General features: G+C 50.9%; 1 protein-coding gene across 3 annotated transcripts in view; it reads right to left on the bottom strand.

The window, feature by feature from the left end:
• The window catches only part of LOC129714977 (spectrin beta chain, non-erythrocytic 1-like), a 194,598-nt gene that overhangs the window by 13,480 nt on the left and 167,372 nt on the right, over positions 1-13,746 (bottom strand). For all 3 annotated transcript variants that reach the window (XM_055664781.1, XM_055664780.1, XM_055664782.1), the window contains 7 exons: positions 12,785-13,159; positions 11,937-12,181; positions 8,527-8,665; positions 6,886-6,970; positions 5,174-5,370; positions 2,608-2,750; positions 156-228 (listed from right to left, as the gene is read on the bottom strand). In XM_055664781.1, coding sequence (XP_055520756.1) covers positions 156-228; positions 2,608-2,750; positions 5,174-5,370; positions 6,886-6,970; positions 8,527-8,665; positions 11,937-12,181; positions 12,785-13,159 — 1,257 coding nt within the window. The remainder of the gene's footprint in view (positions 1-155; positions 229-2,607; positions 2,751-5,173; positions 5,371-6,885; positions 6,971-8,526; positions 8,666-11,936; positions 12,182-12,784; positions 13,160-13,746) is intronic.

The raw sequence follows: 13,746 nt of genomic DNA, 5'->3' as shown, positions 1-13,746 counted from the left end.
TTCGCTCCATATATGCTGCCTCACCCGCTGAGTTTCTCCAGCATTTTTCTTTTGAAAAACCTTCGATTTTTCCAGCAACTGCAGTTCTTTCTTAAACGCACTCCTTGCCGTCTGTTGCCAAGGACCAACCGGGCAAACCATGCACTGGGACTTACCAGCTGTGACTCTTGGTCTGGGTGGACTCCGTTTTGAGCGATGACCTCCAGGTGATTGACCAAGTCGCCATCTCTGTAAGCAACAAAGAAACACTCAATGGCAACTGAACCACGAGAAGCAGAGCAGAGAGCTCACCTATCAAGAGAAAGACTGGATAGACTTGGTTTATACTCTCTAGAATTTAGAAGATTGAGAGGGGATCTTATAGAAACTTACAAAATTCTTAAGGGGTTGGGACAGGCTAGATGCAGGAAGATTGCTCCCGATGTTGGGGAAGTCCAGGACAAGGGGTCACAGCTTAAGGATAAGGGGGAAATCCTTTAAAACCGAGATGAGGAGAACTTTTTTCACACAGAGTGGTGAATCTCTGGAACTCTCTGCCACAGAGGGTAGTTGAGGCCACACAGTTCATTGGCTATATTTAAGAGGGAGTTAGATGTGGCCCTTGTGGCTAAGGGGATCAGGGTGTATGGAGAGAAGGCAGGTACGGGATACTGAGTTGGATGATCAGCCATGATCATATTGAATGGCGGTGCAGGCTCGAAGGGCCGAATGGCCTCTACTCCTGCACCTAATTTCTATGTTTCTATGATTCTATCAAACAAGATCTGGCATTTTCCACAAAAGTAACCACCATTTGTGTCACAGATTCATTGAAAAGTCAATTTAGTTACTTTTAAGTTTTTCTAAGCACTAAAATTAAATTGGTTTAGTTTAGAGATACAGCGCGGAAACAGGCCCTTCGGGTCTACACCGACCAACGATGTCCCATTCACACACTAGTTTAGTTTAGAGATACAGCGCGGAAACAGGCCCTTCGGCCCACCTGGGTCCGCACCGACCAGCGATCCCCGCACACTAACAACACCCAACGCAGCCACTCCATATTTTCCTCCAACCTTGTCGCCTTTGATCTCTCGTTTTCACACCTTACCCTTCCATGTCTCTCTCTCTCCCCCGACTCTCAGTCTGGGGAGGGGTCTCGACCCGAAACGCCACCCGTCCCTTCTCCCCAGAGATGTTGCCTGCCCGTCCCGCTGAGTTACTCCAACATCTCGTGTCTATCTTCAGTGTAAACCAACATCTGCAGTTCCTTCCTACACATAGATGTCCCTTTGCTGTGGAATTCTCCACCCCAGAGGGAGGCCGGTTCTCTGGATACTTTCAAGAGAGAGCTAGATAGGGCTCTTAAAGATAGCGGAGTCAGGGGATATGGGGAGAAGGCAGGAACGGGGTACTGATTGGGGATGATCAGCCATGATCACATTGAATGGCGATGCTGGTTCGAAGGGCCGAATGGCCTCCACTCCTGCACCTATTGTCTATTGCTCTTCATTCGATGGGAAACCACCCCTGTAGATTAGTTTAGTTTAGTTTAGAGATACAGCGCGGAAACAGGCCATTCGGCCCACCGAGTCTGCGCTGACCAATGATCCCCGCACACTAAGACTATCCTACACACACACTAGGGACAATTTTACATTCCCCCCAAAGCCAATTAACCTGCAAACCTGGAGGAAGGAACTGCAGATGCTGCTTGAAATTGAAGATAAGACACAAAGTGCTGGAGTAACTCAGCGGGTCAGGCAGCATCTCTGGAGAGACTCACATCAGTCTGAAGACCCGAAACGGCGCCCATTCCTTCTCTCCAGAGATGCCGCCCGTCTGAAGCTTGGAGAGTGTGGGATAGAAAACCGAAGATCTCGGGGAAAACACGGGGAGAGCGAGCGAGCGTGTAACCATATAACCATATAACAATTACAGCACAGAAACAGGCCATCTCGACCCTTCTAGTCCGTGCCGAACACATAATCTCCCCTAGTCCCATACACCTGCGCTCAGACCATAACCCTCCATTCCCTTCCCATCCATATAACTATCCAATTTATTTTTAAATGATAAAAACGAACCTGCCTCCACCACATTCACTGGAAGCTCATTCCACACAGCTACCACTCTCTGAGTAAAGAAGTTCCCCCTCATGTTACCCCTAAACTTCAGTCCCTTAATTCTCATGTCATGTCCCCTTGTTTGAATCTTCCCTACTCTCAGTGGGAAAAGCTTTTCCACGTCAACTCTGTCTATCCCTCTCATCATTTTAAAAACCTCTATCAAGTCCCCCCTTAACCTTCTGCGCTCCAAAGAATAAAGCCCTAACTTGTTCAACCTTTCTCTGTAACTTAGTTGCTGAAACCCAGGCAACATTCTAGTAAATCTCCTCTGTACTCTCTCTATTTTGTTGACATCCTTCCTATAATTAGGCGACCCAAAATTGTACACCATACTTCAAAATTGGCCTCACCAATGCCTTGTACAATTTTAACATTACATCCCAACTTCTATACTCAATGCTCTGATTTATAAAGGCCAGCGTGTAGCCGGGTATCCGGTGCGGTTTAGCGCTGTAAGGCAGCAACTCCACGCTCCGAGACCGCGCTGAGTGCCGTTTACCGTGTCACTTGGTTCTGCCCCGACGGGCTGGCGGATTCCAGGCCGTCTTCCGTCGTCACGGAGACGCGGGGCGTGGGCGGCGATGGCGGGATCGCCTTCCTCTCCTCCTCCTCCCGTTTACGTTGAATCTCTTGCTGTTCCAGCTGTAACACACGATGGGTTGTTAAGATGCCAACGATACTTCTAAAACAGCACAGCTCCCGAGATCTCTTGGCTTTAGACTTTAGTGTGGAAACAGGCCCACCGAGTCCGCCCTGTCCAGATCCCCGCACTATCCGACACACACTACGGACAATTTATACAACCCGACATACATTTAGAGTAACTCAGCGGGACGGGCAGCATCTCTGGAGAGAAGGAATGGGCGACATTTCGGGTCGAGACCCTTCTTCAGATTCACATCATTCTCGACCCGAAACGTCGCCTATTCATAGAAACATAGAAAGAAATTAGGTGCAGGAGTAGGCCATTCGGCCCTTCGAGCCTGCACCGCCATTCAATATGATCATGGCTGATCATCCAACTCAGTATCCCGTACCTGCCTTCTCTCCATACCCCCTGATCCCCTTAGCCACAAGGGCCACATCTAACTCCCTCTTAAATATAGCCAATGAACTGGCCTCAACTACCCTCTGTGGCAGAGAGTTCCAGAGATTCACCACTCTCTGTGTGAAAAAAGTTCTTCTCATTTCGGTTTTAAAGGATTTCCCCCTTATCCTTAAACTGTGACCCCTTGTTCTGGACTTCCCTAACATCGGGAACAATCTCCCTGCATCTAGCCTGTCCAACCCCTTAAGAATTTTGTAAGTTTCTATAAGATCCCCTCTCAATCTTCTAAATTCTAGAGAGTATAAACCAAGTCTATCCAGTCTTTCTTCATAAGACAGTCCTGACATCCCAGGAATCAGTCTGGTGAACCGTCTCTGCACTCCCTCCATGGCAATAATGTCCTTCCTCAGATTTCCCTCTCTCCAGAGATGCTGCCTGTCCCGCTGAGTTACTCCAGCATTTTGTCGATTTAAACCAGCACCTGCAGTTCTTTCTTAGACATTTAGTCTTAGTTTAGAGCTCGGAAACAGCGCGGAAACAGGCCCTTCGGCCCACCGGTTCGGTACCGACCAGCGATCCCTGCACACCAACACTATCCTCCACACGCTAGGAGCCATGTATAATTTTACCAAGCCAATTAATCGGCAAACCTGCACGTCTTTGGAGTGTGGGAGGGGACCTGGGATCCCAGAGAAAACCCACACAGGTCACGGGGAGAACGTGCAAACTCCGCACAGACAGCACCCGTGGTCAGGATGGAACCTCGTCACGGGCGGTCGTGGTGGCGCAGCGGTAGAGTTGCCGCCTTACAGCGAATGCAGCGCCGGGGACCCCGGGTTCGATCCCGACTACGGGCGCTGTCTGTACGGAGTTTGCACGTTTTCTCCCCGTGACCTGCGTGGGTTTTCCCTGAGATCTTCGGTTTCCTCCCACACTCCAATGAGGTTTGTAGGTTGGCAACAGTAAAAATTGTCCCTAGTGTGTGTAGGATCGTGTTAGTGTGCGGGGATCGCTGGTCGGCGCGGACCCGGTGGGCTGAAGGGCCTGTTTCCGCGCTGTATCTCTAAACTCAACTAAACCCGGGTCTCTGGCGCCGTGAGGCAGCAACTCTACTCACTGCGCCACCAAGGCGATTTGTCTCGGTGGCTCGTTCTTGCTATTGAGGGAGCCCAGCGTAGGTTTACCAGGTTAATTCCCGGGATGGCGGGACTGTCATATGCTGAGAGAATGGAGCGGCTGTGGGCTTGTACACTCTGTGGAGTTTAGAAGGATGAGAGGGAATCTCATTGAAACATATAAGATTGTTAAGGGCTTGGACACGCTAGAGGCAGGAAACATGTTCCCGATGTTGGGGGAGTCCAGAACCAGGGGCCACACACACACACACAGTTTAAGAATAAGGGCTCGGCCATTTAGAACGGAGACGAGGAAACACTTTTTCTCACAGAGAGTGGTGAGTCTGTGGGATTCTCTGCCTCAGAGGGCGGTGGAGGCTGGATACTTTCAAGAGAGAGGGGATGACCACTCTCAGAGTTCCAGAGATTCAGATAGAGAGTGGTGAATCTCTGGAACTCTCTGCCACAGAGGGTAGTTGAGGCCACACAGTTCATTGGCTATATTTAAGAGGGAGTTAGATGTGGCCCTTGTGGCTAAGGGGATCAGGGGGTATGGAGAGAAGGCAGGGATGGGATACTGAGTTGGATGATCAGCCATGATCATATTGAATGGCGGTGCAGGCTCGAAGGGCCGAATGGCCTACTCCTGCCTAATTTCTATGTTTCTATGTTTCTATAGGGCTCTTAATGATAGCGGAGTCAGGGGAGAAGGCAGGAACAGGGTACTGATTGGGGATGATCAGCCGTGACCACATTGAATGGCGGTGCTGGCTCGACCTGGTACTCCTGCACCTGTTGTCTATTGTCGATTGCCTCGAAGGCGCTCACAGTCTAACGTGCCTCGCGAATGTTTCTCTTCGAAAGGGTCCCGACCGATTCCCACGCCGTCTCCTGCCGCTTACCGTGGTGAGCTTCTCCAGGGCGGAGAAGCGCTCGTCCCAAGCCGCCGCCGCCTTCTCGAAGCCTTCGTGCCGCTTGATGAGGTTCTCCGCGTCGTCAACGCTGCTCCCGACCTCACCGGCGCGCACGTACGGCTCCTGGCTCGCCAGCCACGCCTCGGCCACCGACGCATCCCGGCCAAACTGCAGGACCTCCATCACTGGGGGGAGAGACAATTTAACAGGAGGGACTTCATATAAAACATCTCAAGTTCTTAAGGTAGATGCATGGTTTTGGTCTCCATGTATTCTTGCTATTGAGATTTCTATGCAGCGTAGGTTCACCAGGTTAATTCCCGGGATGGCGGGACTGACATATGATGAAAGAACGTGTCGACTGGGCTTGTATTCGCTGGAATTTAGAAGGATGAGAGGGAATTCTTAAGGGGTTGGACAGGCTAGATGCAGGAAGATTGCTCCCGATGTTGGGGAAGTCCAGGACAAGGGGTCACAGCTTAAGGATAAGGGGGAAATCCTTTAAAACCGAGATGAGAAGAACTTTTTTCACACAGAGTGTGGTGAATCTCTGGAACTCTCTGCCACAGAGGGTAGTCGAGGCCACAGTTCATTGGCTATATTTAAGAGGGAGTTAGATGCGGCTCTTGTGGCTAAGGGGATCAGGGGGTATGGAGAGAAGGCAGGTACGGGGATACTGAGGTATGGAGATCAGAGCATGAGAGGATTCTTAGGGCTAGATGCGGCCTCCCGATGTTGGCTCCAGGGGACAATGGGGCTTAAGGATAAGGAGGAAGATCCTTTAAAACCGGCATGGTTTTTCACACAGATACTGAAACTCTTGGATGATCAGTTCATGATCATATTGAATGGCGGTGCAGGCTCGAAGGGTCGAATGGCCTACTCCTGCACCTAATTTCTATGTTTCTATGATCTTATAGAAACATATAAAATTGTTAAGGTAGACAGAAATGCTGGAGAAAGTCAGCGGGTGCAGCAGCATCTGTGGAGCGAGGGAAATAGGCGACGTTTCGGGCCGAAAGCCATCTTCAGACTTTCTTAAGGGATTGGCCATGCAGGAACGATTTTGGGGGGAGTCAAGTTTTGGGGGGAGTCAAGAACCGGGGGGGGGGGGGACGGACGGGACGGACGGACGGACGGACGGACGGACGGACACACACACACACACACACACACACACACACACACACACACACACACACACACACACACACACACACACACACACACACACACACACACACACACACACACACACACACACACACACACACACACACACACACACACACACACACACACACACACACACACACACCACACACACACACACACACACACACACACACACACACACACACACACACACACACAGTTTAAGAATAAGGGGTCGGCCCCTTTAGGACTGAGATGAGGAAAAACATTTTCACCCAGAGAGTTGTGAATCTGGGGAATTCTCTGCCACAGAAGGCAGTGGAGGCCGATTCACTGGATGTTTTCAAGAGGGCTGACGGAGTCAGGAGGTATGTGGAGAAGGCAGGAACGGGGTACTGGTTGGGGATGATCACATTGAGTGGCGGTGCCGGCTGGAAGGGCCGAGTGGCCTCTACTCCTGCACCTATTGTCTTTGTTTCTTTACAAGAATGATCCCAGGAATGAGTGTGAGTAAAGTAAACGAGACTGTGTTCAGCAATTCTTACCGAGTTGCAACCAATCCTCCTTATCTTTCCATTTATCATTGATTTCCTTTCTCCTTTCCTGGAGTTGCGATAACTTCTCCGAGATCTAACATGAACGAGAAATAGGGCAATCATACAATTGTAAGTCTATGCTTTTCTTAAGGTTCTGAATGGGTCGCCAACTGTTCCGTAATGCATGCGGGTGCAGCAGGCAGTGAAGAAGGCGAATGGCATGTTAGCATTCATAGCAAAAGGATTGAGTCTAGGAGCAGGGAGGTTCTACTGCAGTTGTACAGGGTCTTGGTGAGACCACACCTGGAGTATTGCATACAGTTTTGGTCTCCTAATCTGAGGAAGGACATTCTTGCCATAGAGGGAGTACAGAGAAGGTTCTACTGCAGTTGTACAGGGTCTTGGTGAGACCACACCTGGAGTATTGCGTACAGTTTTGGTCTCCTAATCTGATGAAGGACATTCTTGCCATAGAGGGAGTACAGAGAAGGTTCTACTGCAGTTGTACAGGGTCTTGGTGAGACCACACCTGGAGTATTGCGTACAGTTTTGGTCTCCAAATCTGAGGAAGGACATTCTTGCCATAGAGGGAGTACAGAGAAGGTTCTCCAGACTGCAGTTGTACAGGGTCTTGGTGAGACCACACCTGGAGTATTGCGTACAGTTTTGGTCTCCAAATCTGAGGAAGGACATTCTTGCCATAGAGGGAGTACAGAGAAGGTTCTACTGCAGTTGTACAGGGTCTTGGTGAGACCACACCTGGAGTATTGCGTACAGTTTTGGTCTCCAAATCTGAGGAAGGACGTTCTTGCCATAGAGGGAGTACAGAGAAGGTTCACCAGACGGATTCCTGGGATGTCAGGACTTTCATATGAAGAAAGACTGGATAGACTCGGCTTGTACTCGCTAGAATTTTGAAGATTGAGGGGGGGATCTTATAGAAACTTACAAAATTCTTAAGGGGTTGGACAGGCTAGATGCAGGAAGATTGTTCCCGATGTTGGAGAAGTCCAGAACAAGGGGCCACACACAGTTTAAGGATAAGGGGGAAATCTTTTAGGACCGAGATGAGGAAAACCTTTTTCACACAGAGAGTGGTGAATCTGTGGGATTCTCTGCCACAGAAGGTAGTTGAGGCCACACAGTTCATTGGCTATATTTAAGAGGGAGTTAGATGTGGCCCTTGTGGCTAAAGGGATCAGTGGGTATGGAGAGAAGGCAGGGATGGGATACTGAGTTGGATGATCAGCCATGATTATATTGAATGGCGGTGCAGGCTCGAAGGGCCGAATGGCCTCTACTCCTGCACCTATTGTCTATGTTTCTATGTTAGGGATGCCAACGTTCTCACTGGAGCGAGCTGCTGGAGGCGGCAGGGACGTTAAAGAAACATTTAGACAGGTACATGGATAGGACAGGTTTGGAGGGACATGGGCCAAACGCAGGCTGGTGGGACCGGTGTAGATGGGGGCATGTTGGCCCGGTGTTGGGCAAGGTGGGCCGAAGGGCCTGTTTCCACGCTGTATCACTCCGTGACTCTACGACAGGTTTGGAGGGACATGGGCCAAACGCGGGCTGGTGGGACCGGTGTAGATGGGGGCATGTTGGCCCGGTGTTGGGCAGTGTGGTCTCTACCAACAATTACGCTACCTCATCTGAAGCATGGTGGTTCTTGTCCAGGAGCGCGTTTCCCATCTCAATGCTGGCAGTGAAGCTGTCATTCCGGGCATCTATTTCAGACTTGATCCCCTGGTGGTTCTTGATGGTCAGGTCCGCTGAAGAGACATCCCTGAAAGGAGATAGTGCGGAGATTCATTGTAGCTAACACGTCCCAGGCTGGAGAAGAGCCGGCTCGAAGGGCTGAATGGCCACCTCCTGCACCTATTTTCTATGTTTCTATGTCCCGCTGAGTTACTCCAGCATTCTGTGCCTACCTTCAGTCTGAGGCACTGTTCCCTACGCTCATAGGTTATAGGAGTCAAATCAGGCCATTCGGCCCATCGAGTCTACTCCGCCATTCAATCATGGCTGATCTCTGCCTCCCAATCCCATTCCCCCGCATTCTCCCCGTAACCCTTGATTTGTACAGACTCGATCGGTATACAGTAAGTACGTGTGTGCGTGTGTCGGATAGCGTCAGGGTGCGGGGATCGCAGGTCGGCGCGGAAACAGCGCAGAAACAGGCCCTTCGGAGGTGGAACGTGTTTCTAGCTTCAGGTTCCTGGGAGTCAACATCTCCAATGACCTCTCTTGGACCCACAATACCTCTACTCTGATCAAGAAGGCTCATCAGCGTCTCTTCTTCCTGAGGAGACTGAAGAAGGTCCATCTGTCTCCTCAGATCCTGGTGAACTTCTACCGCTGCACCATCGAGAGCATCCTTACCAACTGCATCACAGTATGGTATGGCAACTGCTCTGTCTCCGACCGGAAGGCATTGCAGAGGGTGGTGAAAATTGCCCAACGCATCACCGGTTCCACGCTCCCCTCCATTGAGTCTGTCCAAAGCAAGCGCTGTCTGCGGAGGGCGCTCAGCATCGCCAAGGACTGCTCTCACCCCAACCATGGACTGTTTACCCTCCTACCATCCGGGAGGCGCTACAGGTCTCTCCGTTGCCGAACCAGCAGGTCAAGGAACAGCTTCTTTCCGGCGGCTGTCACTCTACTAAACAACGTACCTCGGTGACTGCCAATCACCACCCCCCCCCGGACACTTATTATTTTTTTATTCAAATCGTTTGCTATGTCGCTCTTCAAGGGAGATGCTAAATGCATTTCGTTGTCTCTGTACTGTACACTGACAATGACAATTAAAATTGAATCTGAATCTGAATCTTCGGCCCACCGAGTCCGCGCCGACCAGCGATCCCCGCACGCTAACACAATCCTACACACACTAGGGACAATTTTGACTTTTACCGCGCCAATTAACCTACAGACGTGCACGTCTTTGGAGTGCGGGAGGAAACCGAAAATCTCGGAGAAAACCCACGCAGGTCACGGGGAGAAAACGTACAAACTCTGCACAGAACCGCACCCGTAGTCGGGATTGAACCCGGGTCTCCGGCGCTGCAAGCGCTGTAAGGCAGCGACTCTACTGCTGTGCCACCGTGCCGCTCGGACTTTACCTTCCCTGAAACGTTATACCCTTTATACAAACATAGAAATTAGGTGCAGGAGTAGAGGCCATTCGGCCCTTCGAGCCTGCACCGCCATTCAATATGATCATGGCTGATCAACCAACTTAGTATCCCGTACCTGCCTTCTCTCCATACCCCCTGATCCCCTTAGCCACAAGGGCCACATCTAACTCCCTCTTAAATATAGCCAATGAACTGTGTGGCCTCAACTACCCTCTGTGGCAGAGAGTTCCAGAGATTCACCACTCTCTGTGTGAAAAAAGTTCTTCTCATCTCGGTTTTAAAGGATTTCCCCCTTATCCTTAAGCTGTGACCCCTTGTCCTGGACTTCCCCAACATCGGGAACAATCTTCCTGCATCTAGCCTGTCCGGCCCCTTAAGAATTTTGTAAGTTTCTATAAGATCCCCTCTCAATCTCCTAAATTCTAGAGAGTATAAACCAAGTCTATCCAGTCTTTCTTCATAAGACAGTCCTGACATCCCAGGAATCAGTCTGGTGAATCGTCTCTGCGGTTTATCCACTGTAGATGGTTTGATTGTAATCATGAAAAGTCCTTTAGCTGACTGGATAGCACAAAATAAAAGAGCTTTTCACTGGACAATAAACGAACTAAAACTCGACATACGACATACCATTAATTGGACTCTTGCCCTAAACGTTACAGCCTTTACCCTGCAACTGTACACTGTGGACGGCTCGATTGTAATCGTGTATATGCTTCCCGCTGACTGGATAGTGGGCAACAAAAAAAAACTTTTCACTGTACAGGTGGCAATGATATACGGGAACGATGAAGAAAATGGAAATACAATAGACAATAGGTGCAGGAGTAGAGGCCATTCGGCCCTTCGAGCCAGCACCGCCATTCAATGTGATCGTGGCTGATCATCCCCAATCAGTACCCCGTTCCTGCCTTCTCCCCTGACTCCACTATCTTTAAGAGCCCTATCTAGCTCTCTCTTGAAAGCATCCAGAGAACCGGCCTCCACCGCCCTCCGAGGCAGAGAATTCCAGACTCACCACTCTCTGTGAGAAAAAGTGTTTCCTCGTCTCCGTTCTAAATGGCCGACACCTTATTCTTAAACTGTGTGTGTGTGTGTGTGTGGCCCCTGGTTCTGGACTCCCCCAACATCGGGAACATGTTTCCTGCCTCTAGCCTGTCCAAACCCTTAATAATCTTATAAGTTTCAATAAGATACCCTCTCATCCTTCTAAACTCTAACCTAGTGTACAAGCCCACAGCCGCTCCATTCTCTCAACATATGACAGTCCCGCCATCCCGGGAATTAACCGGGTGAACTTACGCTGGGCTCCCTCAAAAGCAAGAATGTCCTTCCTCGAATTTGGAGACCAAAACATAGAAACATAGAAACATAGAAATTAGGTGCAGGAGTAGAGGCCATTCGGCCCTTCGAGCCTGCACCGCCATTCAATATGATCATGGCTGATCAACCAACTCAGTATCCCGTACCTGCCTTCTCTCCATACCCCCTGATCCCTTTAGCCACAAGGGCCACATCTAACTCCCTCTTAAATATAGCCAATGAACTGGCCTCAACTACCCTCTGTGGCAGAGAGTTCCAGAGATTCACCACTCTCTGTGTGAAAAAAGTTCTTCTCATCTCGGTTTTAAAGGATTTCCCCTTTATCCTTAAGCTGTGGCCCCTTGTCCTGGACTTCCCCAACATCGGGAACAATCTTCCTACATCTAGCCTGTCCAACCCCTTAAAACTGCACACAATACTCCAGGTGTGGTCTCACTAGGGTCATCATTGATAAAGCATTTGTTTATATTGACCACCAGGTGGCGCCGGCAATGGCGGCCTGGACAACAATGGCGGCCTGGACAACAATGGCGGCCTTTACAACAATGGCGGCCTCGCCAGCGGTCTGTCGCGTCCCCTCTCCGTGTTTAATACCTCGGCTTCTCCTGGGCGTCCATTTGCCTGTTGACGTCGTCCATCCAGAGCATGAGGGCCCGCACGAGGTTGAAGAAGCGGAACTTCTCCACCGAGTCGGAGATCAGCTGCTTGCGCCCCCTGCTGGCGGCGAGCAGGGCGTTCCAGGCCTCCACCACGTTGTCCTCGTGTCGCTGGATGTCCTCCGCCTTATCGCCCGCGTAGGCCGAGCGCAGGTGGGCTGCGTCGTCCTGCACCTGCTTCACCTGCGTGAACAAACGGGAAAAGATAATGACTTCAACGGCCGCGACAAGCAACGGAGACGAGGAGACACTTTTTCTCACAGAGTGGTGAGTATTATGCTCTGTATTTTTTTGCACAATCCGCAGGCATCGCCAATTTCATTTCACTGCACATCTTGTACGTGTATGTGACAAATAAAGTTGACTTGACTTGACGAGGGTTCTGCTCTGGCACGGAAATCGCTATCAAAACATGGGGGGGACGGACACGCACCATTTCCTGGTGGCCCCGTGGACGGTAACACGGGGAGCTGACCTGGTTGGTGACCCGACTCCGAACTCCAGCAACAGCAGCTTCGTCCGCCCCGAATCGTGGGGCTTCAATCGGCCCGTTCGCGGGGCCTTTCATCGCCCGACATCGGGAGCCTCAATCGCCTCGACGCAGAGGTTTAATTTTGATTTTGATTTTAAGCCGCGACGGGACCTGGAACACCGCTCAGCCCTTAGATAGCGGCTGATAAAAGTCTGGATTACAAAACATGTGGGGGGATTGTTCCCCACCTCTCAAAGCAGTGGCGTGTCCCCCCCGTCCCCCCCAGGATTTCCGCCCACAGGTCTGCGTCTTACCTGCGCGCTCAGAGCCTGGATGTCGTGCTCGTAGGTGGTATGCATCCTGTCCATCCTCTCCACGGTGTTGAGGTCGCGGCCCATCTCCTCGGGCAGCTGCTTCTCCTTCTCCTGCACGCGGTCCAGGGTGTCGCGGGCGTCGTGGTAGAAGCTGTGCAGCTCGTAGGAGGCGGCCAGCATCTGCGTGCGGGTGTCGATCAGCTCCAGCAGGTCGGCCCACGCCTCGTTCAAGCCGTCCTTCCACTCGGCGATGGTGGCGTTCTCCGGGTGGCCCAGGTCGATCTGCTCGTCAGCCAGGCGGTTGACAGAGTCCACGCGCTCCTGCCCGATGCTACTCGTGTCGCGGGCGAACTCGCGGAACTTGTCACGCAGCATCTGCGCCAAAGATATTAAAAAAAACATAAGAGCGGGCATTTCGGTTCCCCATTTCACTACACCATTAAATGCCCTTTGCATCCATTGTATTTCCCCCCATTTCAAACAAAGGCAGCATTTATTTCGAAGGGGGTTGTACACAAACAAGGGGGGAGTCCAGAACCACACACACAGTTTAAGAATACGGGGTAAGCCATTTAGAACGGAGACGAGGAAACATTAGTGTAGGAGCAAAGAGGTCCTTCCGCAGTTGCCTAGTGAGACCACACCTGGAGTATTGTGTGCAGTTTTGGTCTCCAAATTTGAGGAAGGACATTCTTGCTATTGAGGGAGCCCAGCGTAGGTTCACCAGGTTAATTCCCGGGATGGCGGGACTGTCATATGCTGAGAGAATGGAGCGGCTGTGGGCTTGTACACTCTGGAATTTAGGATGAGAGGGAATCTTATGGAAACATATAAGATTTTTATGGGTTTGGACCCGCTAGAGGCAGGAAACATGTTCCCGATGTTGAGGGAGTCCAGAACCAGGGGCCACACACAGGTTATGAATAAGGGGTTTGCCATTTAGAATGGAGACGAGGTTTTCC

The sequence above is a fragment of the Leucoraja erinacea genome, chromosome 44 (genome assembly GCF_028641065.1).
Source record: "Leucoraja erinacea ecotype New England chromosome 44, Leri_hhj_1, whole genome shotgun sequence".
NCBI classification, from domain to species: Eukaryota; Metazoa; Chordata; class Chondrichthyes; order Rajiformes; family Rajidae; genus Leucoraja; species Leucoraja erinaceus.
Note: the sequence above shows the minus strand (reverse complement) of the source record. Positions and strands in the feature narration are given on the sequence as shown.